Source organism: Andrographis paniculata, unplaced genomic scaffold (assembly GCF_009805555.1).
Source record: "Andrographis paniculata isolate CXL003 unplaced genomic scaffold, ASM980555v1 Contig59END, whole genome shotgun sequence".
NCBI classification, from domain to species: domain Eukaryota; kingdom Viridiplantae; phylum Streptophyta; class Magnoliopsida; order Lamiales; family Acanthaceae; genus Andrographis; species Andrographis paniculata.
Window position 1 is genome coordinate 1,535,412 of NW_026137594.1, and position 13,054 is coordinate 1,548,465.

At 32.4% G+C, this 13,054-nt stretch overlaps 2 protein-coding genes and 1 non-coding gene across 3 annotated transcripts; all 3 read right to left on the reverse strand.

Moving 5' to 3' along the window:
• Positions 1 to 912: 912 nt before the first annotated feature.
• On the reverse strand, positions 913 to 3,915 carry LOC127258620 (geranylgeranyl pyrophosphate synthase, chloroplastic-like). Its single transcript, XM_051285543.1, has 2 exons — positions 3,388 to 3,915; positions 913 to 1,659 (listed from the first exon to the last, which is right to left on the reverse strand). The coding sequence occupies exons 1-2, from the start codon at positions 3,895 to 3,897 to the stop codon at positions 1,063 to 1,065; spliced, it is 1,107 nt and encodes a 368-aa protein (XP_051141500.1). The 5' UTR covers positions 3,898 to 3,915; the 3' UTR covers positions 913 to 1,062.
• A 1,167-nt stretch (positions 3,916 to 5,082) lies between these two features.
• On the reverse strand, positions 5,083 to 7,744 carry LOC127257844 (geranylgeranyl pyrophosphate synthase, chloroplastic-like). Its single transcript, XM_051284338.1, has 2 exons — positions 7,220 to 7,744; positions 5,083 to 5,837 (listed from the first exon to the last, which is right to left on the reverse strand). The coding sequence occupies exons 1-2, from the start codon at positions 7,727 to 7,729 to the stop codon at positions 5,316 to 5,318; spliced, it is 1,032 nt and encodes a 343-aa protein (XP_051140295.1). The 5' UTR covers positions 7,730 to 7,744; the 3' UTR covers positions 5,083 to 5,315.
• Positions 7,745 to 8,855: 1,111 nt separating this feature from the next.
• On the reverse strand, positions 8,856 to 9,016 carry LOC127258649 (U1 spliceosomal RNA). The gene has a single exon (XR_007840344.1). It is a non-coding gene; the product is annotated as a U1 spliceosomal RNA (small nuclear RNA).
• Positions 9,017 to 13,054: the final 4,038 nt, after the last annotated feature.

Genomic DNA, 13,054 nt, shown 5'->3' on the forward strand with positions numbered 1-13,054 from the left:
ATATGTGTATATAATCATACTCAAATCTTAGGAATGTAGCTTTACATATGTTTGATATATATTTGATTTTTTATTTTGAGAAATATATATGTATATAATTATACTTAAATCTTAAGGAATATAGCTGTACATATGTTTGATTATACCACTTTGTAAGGCACTCTTTTGGTCAACCCACCAAGATTTTGCTTTGGAACTGTTTGGGATTTAAATCCTCCCCCTATCACATAATTACTAACAACCAATAAATATAAATAGTGAGTAAAATAAATAAAAACTATAGGAGATATATATTAATATAATAATATAACAATATACACAGTATATGTATAATTGATCTCAAACATAAAATGTATGTTGTTAAATGAAAATACCACTGTAATAAGTTTATATAAATATCTATACTCTCAACATAAAATGTATGTTGTTAAATGAAAAATACCATATGCTGTTGTAATAAGTTTTTAAAAAGATCTATACTATTTTGGTGCAAAAGGAAATTAATGGTATGATTTCACAAGATTAATTTTGATGATATATGTTCAGCATGGTAGAATAGGTTGTAGAACACATTTGAGAGACAAAAATTTAGAGAGGAATTATTATCAGTATTTTCACTCTTGTTTCACTCTATCTTCATATTTTGAATTTGTGTTTAATAATTAAACTCGTCAGAGTAGTTGCTGGATGGCGGAGTTATCCGAGATCAAACTGGAGAAAACGGTCAGCTCTGAACTACCTTACTCTATGGATGTTATAATATGAACTTGTAACAATTAGGATCTATGGAAGTGTTTCAAGACTAGCATTGTAGAGGAAATGAGTTCAAGGAATATGTGGATATTGTTTTTCCTGTAATCACCATTGATTATGGTTGAATTAATTTAGATCGGAATTCCCCAAATGTATGTTGATTTATGACCGAATTGGATTAACAATACCTGTCTTATTTATTGTTTTGGTTTTTTTCGTTATTTCGTTAACAGAGAATTGTAATTACTTTGAGTTAACTATGCTTTGGGAGATCCTGTCTGAACGCTAAATACATAGAAAAAGAGAAAATCAATTTTCTCTGTAAGCAATGTAGTTTACGAGAGCAACCAACGGAGCTTTCTTGACAGTGTCGAACCGCTCCAACTGCTCGAGAGCTCCCCGCCGCAGCTCCTCTGCGAACTCCCGCGATTTCTCGATCCCCATAAGCTTCGGGTAAGTGGTTTTATCGGCCGTCAAGTCCTTTCCGGCAGTCTTCCCCAGCTGCTCCGAAGACTTGGTCACGTCAAGAATGTCGTCCACCACTTGGTACAGAAGCCCGATGCCCCTTGCGAACTTTCTCAGCTGCTCGATTTCTCCCTCGTCCCCGCCGCCGAAAACAGCTCCCACCACCGCCGAGGCCTCCAGCAGAGCCGCCCTCTTGTGGACGTGAATGAACTCCAAATGTTCCATCCCGACTTCCGGTAGCCCCTCCGAGCATATGTCCGCCGCTTGTCCGGCCACTACCCCCTCTACCCCGGCGGACTTGGCTAGCTCGCCGACAGCACACAAAATGCAGTCCAGCGCCACACCTTGTGTGGCAGTGGCTATGTGCTCGAAGGCCAAGGCCAGAAGCGCATAGCCGGCCAAAACTGTCACATGCTCGCCGAATACAATGTGGTTCGCTGCCTATTGAAAAAATAAAAATATAAAAAATTATATAAATATTATGCCGTTTTATAATTTTCTTTTTCTTTTTACTATATAATTTTTATAATTTTCTTTAAAAAATTATACTGTTTATCTCACAAAATATGACATTCAAATAATTAAATCAATAAACAGGTAACCAAACTCCAAAATAGCACACTAATTCGTTGTATCTACATGATGATTATTACTACAATGTTACATTTCAACACCAATAATTGCCCTTTCTTTTTTTGTTCTTTTTTTAATGTGCTCATTTATTGAATAGCTTTTAATATATACATACTCAGACAACATGTAGTCGGACCAATTTTCAAGTTGATAGAGTCAAATTTGTTTAATATTGATTTGAATCATCTAGCACATTCTATCAAAGCAATCAACACATGTTTGACAGCATGATAGCACATGATACAATTTCGTATATCACAATATATTGTTGATTTCAGAATAATTAACATATTTATTCAACGATACAATATATAAGCTACATAACATATATTTCTTTACGACACAATATAATGTTTATCTTAAGTTAGAGTGTTGACTACCTTGAATTAAGATGCTGACCGGATCAAATCAAAACAGCGTTGATTTGATCCAATCAACACCCTAACTGTCGTCATATATAATACTCCCTATGTCCCTGAAGTAAGTATCCGAGAGTTTAAGGTATATTAATATTATATTGATGTGTGGTAGGAATAGAGTATAAATTATTATAATAACCTTATTAGTATTGTGGGATACAAAGCTAATAACATTTGTGTAATATATTTTAAATTTTAAGGATATTTGTAATGTTACGAAGATAGTATAATTACTAAATATATATATATATATATACTTTTTTATAAGATATACCGAAATTGAAAAATGAATAATTTGTTAAGGAATAAAAATAGTATATTTTATCTACTCGTAACAAAATCAACAATTTAAAATAAAATAATATTTTTTATATTGACGACACTTTGCTCATACCTTATGTAAAAATCATTAATAATACCAAAAACAAAAAATAAACTATTTTTATATATATAAATAAATATATTTATGTTGAAAGCTTCTTTAATGAGTTTGGATTTTCCAAGGTCATAGAAGTGGCAATCATAAACTCACTCTTTGGATAATCATACGATGCAACATCCGAACTTACCTAAAAATGATAACATAATTAATCTAATTTCTCAACTAACCTTGCAAAGAAAATATTTTGATTGTGGTAGCAACAATCAAGCATATACAATAATAACACATTGACCGTTTGTAATTTGAAATTAATTTGAAATAAAATATTAATTTGAGTTTTTGTTTAAATAATATTTTGATATGATGATTTGTAAAAATAAAAAATAAAAAAAAAACCAATACTCCAAAGGTTTTTATTTTTCATTTTTGTCCGTCACAAAACAAAGTTATCGTTTCCTAATTTACTAATTGTACTACCTACTTAACATAATAAATATCCTTCCAATTTACACTATATTATACAAATGTTATTACTTTTATATTATACAATACTAATAGGAGTATTTTTGTCTTTTTTTACTGCATCTTAATATAATACTAATATTAAAAAATTTACGAAACTTATATTGAAAAATGCATAGAATGAATAATATTGATTTGAATTTGAAATGATAAAAAACACAGACTCACATTTTTTTTATAGATTAGTTATTAAATCATCTTCGTCGTCCTCACCTTTCCTCGCCTCAACGGATCGTTGTCAATGGACGGCAAGTCATCGTGCATAAGGGACATGGTGTGTATCATCTCCAAAGCACATGCTGCCGGCATGGCTGCGGATTCTTGTCCGCCAAAGAGCTCGCACGAAGCGATGCACAGAATCGGCGCGACTCGCTTCCCACCAGCAAACAGGGAATACCTCATCGACTCGTGAATCTTTATGGGTTCCAGCACTTCCACCGCGGCTTTCAGTGCTTTGTTGACACTCGCCACCTTCCTAATCATATAAGCCTTGAAATCGAATGTTCTGACGATGGTGTCGCCGCTGCTCTTTCCGTCTTCTCCGGGCCTCAGCTCATTGGAGCCAACAGCTGATGCTGAAATCGGCAGAAAAGAAAGGGCCCGGTTTTCGGGATTCGGGCTTAAACAAGAAACAACAACCATCTTCTTCTTGACAGGAAATCTGTTGCTGCCATGATTGTAGTACAGCTTTAGGGATATGGTGGTGTCATGCACATGGCTCATTCTAATTAAAAGATTAATTTGCTCTAATGGTCGTGTCGTGTGTGTTCCTATCAAGTTATTATAATTAATAGAGGATTGGTGAAAATATACACGATTCCCTAGCCACTTTTCTGGTCAATCCATTTTGATAGTGACAGACAGATCAATAATGCTATATATAATTAATGGTTTATAGTTTAGGTTTATAGTTTATACATATTTTTGCTTAAAAGAAGTGTCAATGAAAGCGACAATCGGCCAAGAAAACGATTCGATGACCAAAAATAAAAGAAAAAAAAAGAGAGGGAGAAATGAATACAAAATTATTGGTCCGCTGTAGGATGACCTAATGGTATAGAAAAAAACTCGTGATCGTAAGATTATAGGTTCAAACCTCGACGCTTCTGAAGCTTGTCTGTGGCGACATCCGCCACACATGATTTATTTAGTATAATTTGTTTTACGGGTTCTCATATCATGAAAAAAAAGAAAAGAAAAATATTTATTAGGAATTTCGCCAAAGTATGGTGAAAGATCCGACACATTAAAAGTACTAGCGACACCATAGTGATCAAGCACTTGAATCTTGTAGGCATTATCTCCAATTTTGTCCAGAACCTTAAGATGGACCATCAGCTTGCGGCTGGAGTTTCGCGTTTTTCTCCCAGGGGATCTTTCTTTTCGAAAGTGGATCCAGATGAAATATTTGGAAAATATATTATATTTACTGTATTTATTTTATTTAAGAGATTTATAAAATTTTTGAATTATTTAGATGATTTATAAGTCATTATAAATATTTAAAATTTTTTATAATTGAAATAGAGAATTTTAATTTTATATTTTAACATAATAAATATTCATAATAAGCTGAAGAGTGGTTGATCCAAACGACAGCAATAACAACTTTTGCTATATATTTTATCAGCGAACAAAAGTGATAATGGGTATAGCCCTCGAATATTTTTTGCAATTTTTTTAAAAAGTAAAATGAGAATATTAAAAAAATTTATTAGAAATTGATAAAAAAAAAAAAATGTTATGTGATAAGTAAAAAAAATAGTGGCAAATTAAATTTTATTTGTCAAAATAAAAATATATAAAAGTAAAACTATAAGTGAGTAAAATTATTTATTATAAATAAAATATATATAAATTTAACTGACAAAAAAAAAAAAAAAATCTAACATAATTATAACGGACGAATATATTAGAATATGACATAACACTTGACATATAAACAAAGAAAATCATCTTTGGACAATTGTTACTTTTCAAAGCATTTTGCACAATTCTGAATTCAACTTAACAGTCTACAAACTATACAAATAAAATAGGTCAGGCAAGACGGATCAAGTTTCTCTGTAAGCAATGTAATTTGCAAGAGCAACCAACGGAGCTTTCTTCACAATGTCGAACCCCTCCAACTGCTCAAGAGCTTACCGCCGGAGCTCCTCTGCGAACTCCCGCGATTTCTCGACCCCCATAAGCTTCGGGTAAGTGATTTTGTCGACCGCCAAGTCCTTGCCAGCAGTCTTGCCCAGCTGCTCCGAAGACTTGGTCACACCAAGAATGTCGTCCACCACTTGGTACATAAGCCCGATGCCCCTCGCGAACTTCCTCAGCTGCTCGATTTCTCCGTTGTCACCACCGCCAAGAATGGCTCCCAGAACAACCGACGCCTCCATCAGTGCAGCCGTCTTGTGGACATGAATGAACTCCAAAAGCTCTATCCCGACTTCCTGTAGCCCCTCCGAGCGTACGTCCAACAATTGTCCGGCCACTAGCCCATCTGCCCCGACGGATGTGGCTAGCTCGCCGATAGCCCAAACAATGCGGTCCAATGTCACGCCTTGTGTGGCAGTGGTCATGTGCTCGGCCATGTGCTCGAAGGCCAAGGCTAGGAGCGTATCGCCGGCCAAAACTGCCACACCCTCGCCGAATACCTTGTGGTTAGCTGGCTATTGGAAAAATTAAAGGGTGTGTTTGGTTGAGGGTTTGGATTTTGAGTTGGGATTTGAATAGTAAAAATTTTGAATTTGAATAGTTGTATAATGTGATATAAATAGGTGTTGATGTGATGTTTTGAATGTAAAATTGATTTTTAGTATAATATAAAAAATAAAAAATAGGTGTTTGATTTGATATTTTTGGGAAGAAAAAATTAGAATGAATAGTGGAAATCCAAACAAATCCCTCAAACAAACACATCCTAAATATATTAAAAATATAGGGTTTCTTCACCTAATTTATTTTTGGATATGACACGACTCTTTATGAATATTATAAAAAAAATATAATATATATCAATACAATATACTACCTTCGTCCGGCTCTAAGAGTCTCATTTACGTTTTGCGTATTAATATTTGAATATTAATCATTATATCAAAACTTAGTACAAATTAAGAAAAAAATGCAAAAGTCTTATAATTCTAATAGAATAACATTAATACAAAAAATTATACAAATATAATAATATTTTGAATATTAAGTAAAATAATGCAAAAAGTAAACGTGGCTTTAAAGGAGAACGGAGAGAGTATAAAATATAAGAAGGAATCATCAGCCCCAAACCCTCCGTGACCCATTGTGTGTACATAGGTGTGTGATGGGCAGGGAGGGGGTGACGTCGAGAATCCCCTCCTATAATAATATATTTTATTTACCCAAAAATTAATAATTTAATAATAAATATTAATTTTTAATATTATTGACACGATTCTTAATATTTAATATAAAAACACATTTATAAAAAAAATACAAAGTGAACACCATCACCTGTCTTTTATAATTTAATTTTTTCTACTATATAATTTTTATATATTTTTTTTATAAAATTTACTATTTTATCTCAGAATACAGCAGGTTAAAACAATTATTCAAAAATGAAATCAATAAGCATAGCCAACCTCCAAAACCACCCCAATTCGTTGTACCTATATGCTGGTGATTGCTCCAATGTAACAATTCAGCATAAGTCATTTTTATGTTTATTAATTTCTGAATAAAAATTAAACATATTATCATTAATCTAAGCATATATATGAAATATGTTATATGTACTATTTTCCTATTCTCTCTATTTCAAAATGATCATATAACTTTCTCTATTTAATTTCTCAACTAATTTTGGAAAGAAACTAACGAAATTTCTTAGAGTAATGATTAGCAATAATCTTTAAATTTTAATAAATTAGTTCGAACAGTTGAATCTTCTCTTAACATAACATGCTTGAGGTTGATGTCCGATTCCCCGTGATATGCATGTGTGTGTAAATAATAATAATAATAATAATAATAAATAAATAAATAAATAAATTAGTCATCAAATCATACGCACCTGTCCCCGCCTCACCACATCGTTGTCGATGTGCGGCAAGTCATCGTGCATAAGGGACATGGTTTGGATCATCTCCAAAGCACAAGCTGCCGGCATGGCCGTGGATTCTTGTCCCCCAAAGAGCTCGCAAGAAGCGATGCAGAGAATCGGCCGCACTCGCTTCCCACCGGAAAACAAAGTATACCTCATCGACTCGTGAATCTTGACGGGTTCGCGAACTTTCACCACTGCTTTCAATGCTTTGTCGACACTCTCCATCTTCCTAATCATATAAGCCTTGAAATCGAATGTTCTGTCAATGGTGTCGACGCTGTCTCCTCTCTTCTCATCGAAGCCAATAGCCGATGCCGAAATCGGAAGAAAAGTAAGGGCCCAATTCGCGGGCTTCGGGCTTAAACAAGAAACAACAACCATCTTCTTCTTCTTGAGAGGAAATTTGGTGCTACCATGGTTGTAGTAGGAGTTTGTGTGTGAGCATATGGATATGGTTGTGTGATTTACAAGGGTCATTCTTACAAGATTTGTTTGCTAGAGTGGTCTTGTTGTGTGTGTTTCTTGCAAGTTATTGTAGTTAATAGAGGATGATTAAAATATGCACGATTTTGTTTAGCCACTTTTTTTGGTCAATGTGGATCCACATGTGAGAGAGTGAAGGTATCTACCACTCATGTTTTTTTATTTCATAAAAAAAGAAAATTATGATTTAATAATTTTGGTACTAGTTAAAAATTTTTATTTTTAATACCCTCATTTAAAGTTTGAAATATCACAATTAATCCAAAAAAAAAAATAGTTTGACTATTTAAAATTCAAAATTTAAGATATAGCTGTTATCCAAATAATTAATATTCAATCTTATTAAAATTTTAATTCATATTTAAGAATATAAATACATAAAAGGATATTGTATTTTTATTTTTATATAATTAATAATAATAATTTATTTATATTAGTATTAATAATATTATTTTAATATATTTTATTCTATATTTATATATTGTACCACCGATTGAAGAAAAAAATAAATTAGACCCCTTTGGTGATAGATTAATAATTCTGCAAGTTACATACCCACTTGATTCGTATTTCATCAAACACTTTGTTACACGCTTCTCCATTAGTATTATATAAAAAAAAAATAGAATATATTTAAATAAAATACTCTTTTCATCTTAAATAATTGACGTATTAAAATATAGGTTTCTCCATTAGTATTCTATGATTTATGTTATATAATATAAACAAAACATATTTAAAGTGTAGCTTAATGTGTATATTAAAAGTAGGTGTTTGTCCATCTTATGATCTCAAACCGAAATAACACTATATACTCAATACAATTTTTAATAAAAAAATTATTTTTGCTCCTAAAACATCCGACTGAAATATTATTTAAACAAAAATTCAAATCAATATTTCATTTCAAATTTAATAACGACACACAAAGGCCAAGACAGCAAGCTGCCTAAATAGGCCTTTCCATTAAAAAAATTAATTTGATATAATGTGAGTCAATAACCCATGTATCATTAGAATATCAAGAAGATTGAGACCTAATTAACAAAGGATTATTTCTAAACCATTTAATACCAATTTTCAGTTTACCTACCACAAAAAAATTCCAGACTATGATTGGTAGGGGGCAACGTGAACGCAGGCCCCCGCCGTCACAAATTACGACGTAGGCTCGACCACTTTGGGCCAACCTTAGGCAGACACCCCTTCAAAGTGCAATGAAGGTCACCAACCTAGGCCACGGACATTATTGATCACCATAAACCCCGTCCAGGTAAGAATGTTTCTATGTTGTCCTCTTACTTATTATATGCATGTTTTTCTGTTGCTATTTGGTATGTCTCTGGATCGTGGGATATTAATAATAAACACTTCCTTTGTCTTTATATTTAAATAAACCAAAATTTTAATAAATATGTATTTACATTATATTAAAAATAAAATACACATTTAAAAATAACAATAATAACATCAATATTTTTATTTATATATTAAATAATTATTCTAATTTGAAATTCCAATCCCCAATCAAATCAAATACACGAGTGGTTCAATCAAAGGTTATCTTAATTATAGAGAAGAATGGAAGGAGGGAAGGGGGAGATCGAAAAATATAAGTACTACATTCCAAATATATACTTAGTTACCAAATTTATATTAAGCAATATTAATTTCATATAAATAAATTCAAGCATCGCCATTGTTGTAATTACAGACCTTTCTTGTTCGAAAACCCTAACAGTTCTTGAAATATCTTTAACATGGCAAAGCAGTTTTCTTGCAGACTGTCTGTAATCTTCGACAGCAACGATGAACAAGATAAGTACACGCCTACTCCCGCCGGAGATCCGCCGGCCGCCGCCGCCGCAGCCGTCATGATCAACTTCAAATTCACGTGCAAGATTTATGTAAATCGATGGGCTTTAATCCGAGGTTCTAGAAGATCAATCTATCGAGGGCTGGAAGCTCGTCCGGAGATGGCGACACGTGTCACCATAGATGCAGATAATCTTGGGGAAGAAGCTCTGGAGAAGCTCGAAAACCAGCTCGAACAATGGCCGCTTAATTCCGACAGGCGCCGGAGTTTAGTCGACTGGGCGTTGTTGGAAGCCGACATTGCCGTGCAATCGATGCCGCGTTTTTGCGAGGAGATTAAGGTTCATTGTCCTGTAATAATCACTCATCGCCATGTGCTTGAATTTGAGGATGGCGCCGCCTATGAAGTGGCGACGCCGCCGTTGATGGAGGAAGTGGAGGCGGAGATGGTTCTTGATTCCGATAAGACTTGTAATATTTGTTTTGGAGAGATGAGTCCGGAAGAATGTGAAATTGTGGTGACGTCATGTCGGCATGTTTATCATCGATATTGCCTCAAGAAATGGCGGAGGGCTAATCATCGTTGTCCGGTTTGTCGATCGGAGTTGCTTGTGGACGATAGCCTTTAGCCCCTCATCGGATTGAATTTTTTCTCTTTTAATGAAACAAACCAAAAATAATAAAAAGAAAATCTTTTGTACATATTTTTAAATTCCAGTTTAGCCCCTCAAGTTTATTTCCAGTTGGTTCAATTCTTCGTGGGCTAGCCCGACCCATTTTAAAATCAAGTTGGGTAGACCCATTAAATGATACTTTCTTCGATATTTTGAATGATGTTCGTTTGATTGAACACGTGAGTTTTAAGAAAAATTAATAAAAATATAATTTTTTTAGAATAAAGAAAAAATAGAAAATATAGTTTTTTTTTCTAAAAAAGAAAACACAAATATTTTTGAATGACAATTTTAATAAATGTAATTATGATAAAATAATATATTATTTAATAATTAAAAATTTTAATATTAAATATTTAACTAAAATTTAACTTTATTATATATTTAAAAAGTATATTTAACCTTAAATTGTGTCGGACCAAACACAGCCCAAATTACACAAGCCCAGGCATGGCTCGAATTTTTCCTTGTCAAGATGGCTCGGCCCGAAAATCTCTCGAGCTTAAATTGTTGGCCCAAATTCATTAATACTCGAATCAAATTTTTTGACAGTATTTATTTTTGCTAGCTCGACTCAAAACTGGAAACCGTGTGCACGTAGCAAAGAAAATAATAATAATAATAAAAATAAACTAGAACAAAATGTCATATTTGCTTCATAAACAAGCAAACTTTCGATAAATCTTTGTCTATGGTGTGAGAAAAAGACAAATTAGGGAGAGAGTGAATAATGGATATATATGTTGAGTGAGGTGCATGGAATGTAGTCGAAAAACAATTGTCGTTTCCATTTCCCTATTTAATTCTTTTTTTTTTTTTTTTGGATGACATGGGAACCCGCAATCGCTATTCGAATGTGCGCATTTGGTAAACTTCCGGTCGAACCTAATACAAACCAGGCCCGACGGCCTATTCAATTCCTTTTTGGTATATAGTGAAAAACCATATATATCTACAATCATGTGTCCTTTACATTATGCTCGAGGATATCAACAAATTTTAAAATCATTATTATTATTTATTTATTTATTTAGTTAATTAAGGGGACCACTGTAAGTCATATATATATATATATATGCAGAATCGTATCTGAATATTCGAATTCACTGTTGCTTTGAATAAATTTGATTACATAAAAACACACTCTGGAATTTGATGATTAATGTAACACATGGCCATGTTGATTCATAATATCTACAAGTACTTACTTAGTGCTAAGCATGTGTGTGGCTGCAAGTTTTAATTTTAGGTTTGGATTTTGAATGGATAAATTTTATTGTTTGTAATTAATTTTTAGTATAATATAAAAAAAATTAAAATAAATATTTAATTTTCTAACGGACAAAATTTAATAAATAGTAAAATTAGAAACAAAATTTCCCAACAAAACATACTGACAATATATATTTTTTTTATTAAAAAAAAAGGATTATTAAATCAGTGTCTACTTATATCATATCAAACAATTATTAAAATTCATAATTTTGCAATTTAAAATTCAATTCGAAACCTCAAACCACCGAACTAAGACACACCTACACGTTTTTTTATTATTATTATTATTATTATTATTATTATTATTAAAGTTTATGTGCTTTTGTATATCAAAAAATTGATGGTATTTATTATATTGTTACTTCACATTTAGGTTTCACCTAAAGATTGTAGCTCAAGTCGGTTAAACATTTTTTTGGTAAATTTAAAGTTTAAGGTACAATCAATGTAGAGAGGATGTATCGAATACACAAACAGAAAAAGCACACACATTTAGGCTCTTATTACTAAGTTTTGTTTCAATTATTTGTCATGCAATATTTAGATTTTTACTATCCATAATAAATTATTTTTTTATTACAAAACATAACATTCAAAATTATTATTTAAATTAAAATACAAAATCAAGCCTCAAATAAACAAGCCCCTTTAATTTCAAAATTGCGCAAATTGCGTAAGAAAAATATAATTTATAACGCAACCAAACAACCTCCGATCAAACATAGTAGATATGCGGGTTCAAACTCTCGACGCCTCAGATCAGCTGTCACACATGGTTCGTCTAGTGTGACTTGTCCGTAGAGCCTAGTTAGTTTGCAGCGTATTAAGTTCGGCCGGAAATTTACCCAATACGTACTTTCGAGTAGCGACTGCGGGTTCTCATATCATTAAAAAAAAAAAAAAAAAAAAAAAAAAAAGACTACTTTGTAATCTGTCGAAAAATAATAATAATAATAATAATAACTTTATGTATATATATATATATATATATTTATGTACACAAATTGAACTTTTAGCCAACCTTTAGTTAAAGGTCTCAGCTAGGGGCTGCCCTCCAATGAAAAAGGTGAAGGGTATTAGTACGTACACAACCATAGCAAAGTAAATTATTATTAGAAAATTATTGTAGAATGAATTAATTAAACATATAATAAATAAAAGGGTCAATTAGGACAGGCTAGAGGCCTTAATTTAATGAAACTAAAGGGTCAATTAGGACAGCATATATAAATTAAAGGTGATTGATTATCCAGTACTTAACACCAGGCGGAAATCAAGGCCTTCGTTTTGTTTTAGTATCTTATTTTATTTTATTTTATTTTTTATATGTTTGCTCAAAAAGATTCGCGTCATATTCTTGGGATTCTCGGGTTGGCTGGTGGCATGCGCATGCACTTGAAAATAGCTCGCAAAATGAGGGACACGAGAGCCGTCGTATGGCCGGAGGGAAACACGGAACTCATAAAATACGTCTATAAAATATATGTTTATATTTATTTCAACATCTAAACGCGACGATATTATATTGAATGATAAATGTAGACAGGCATATATT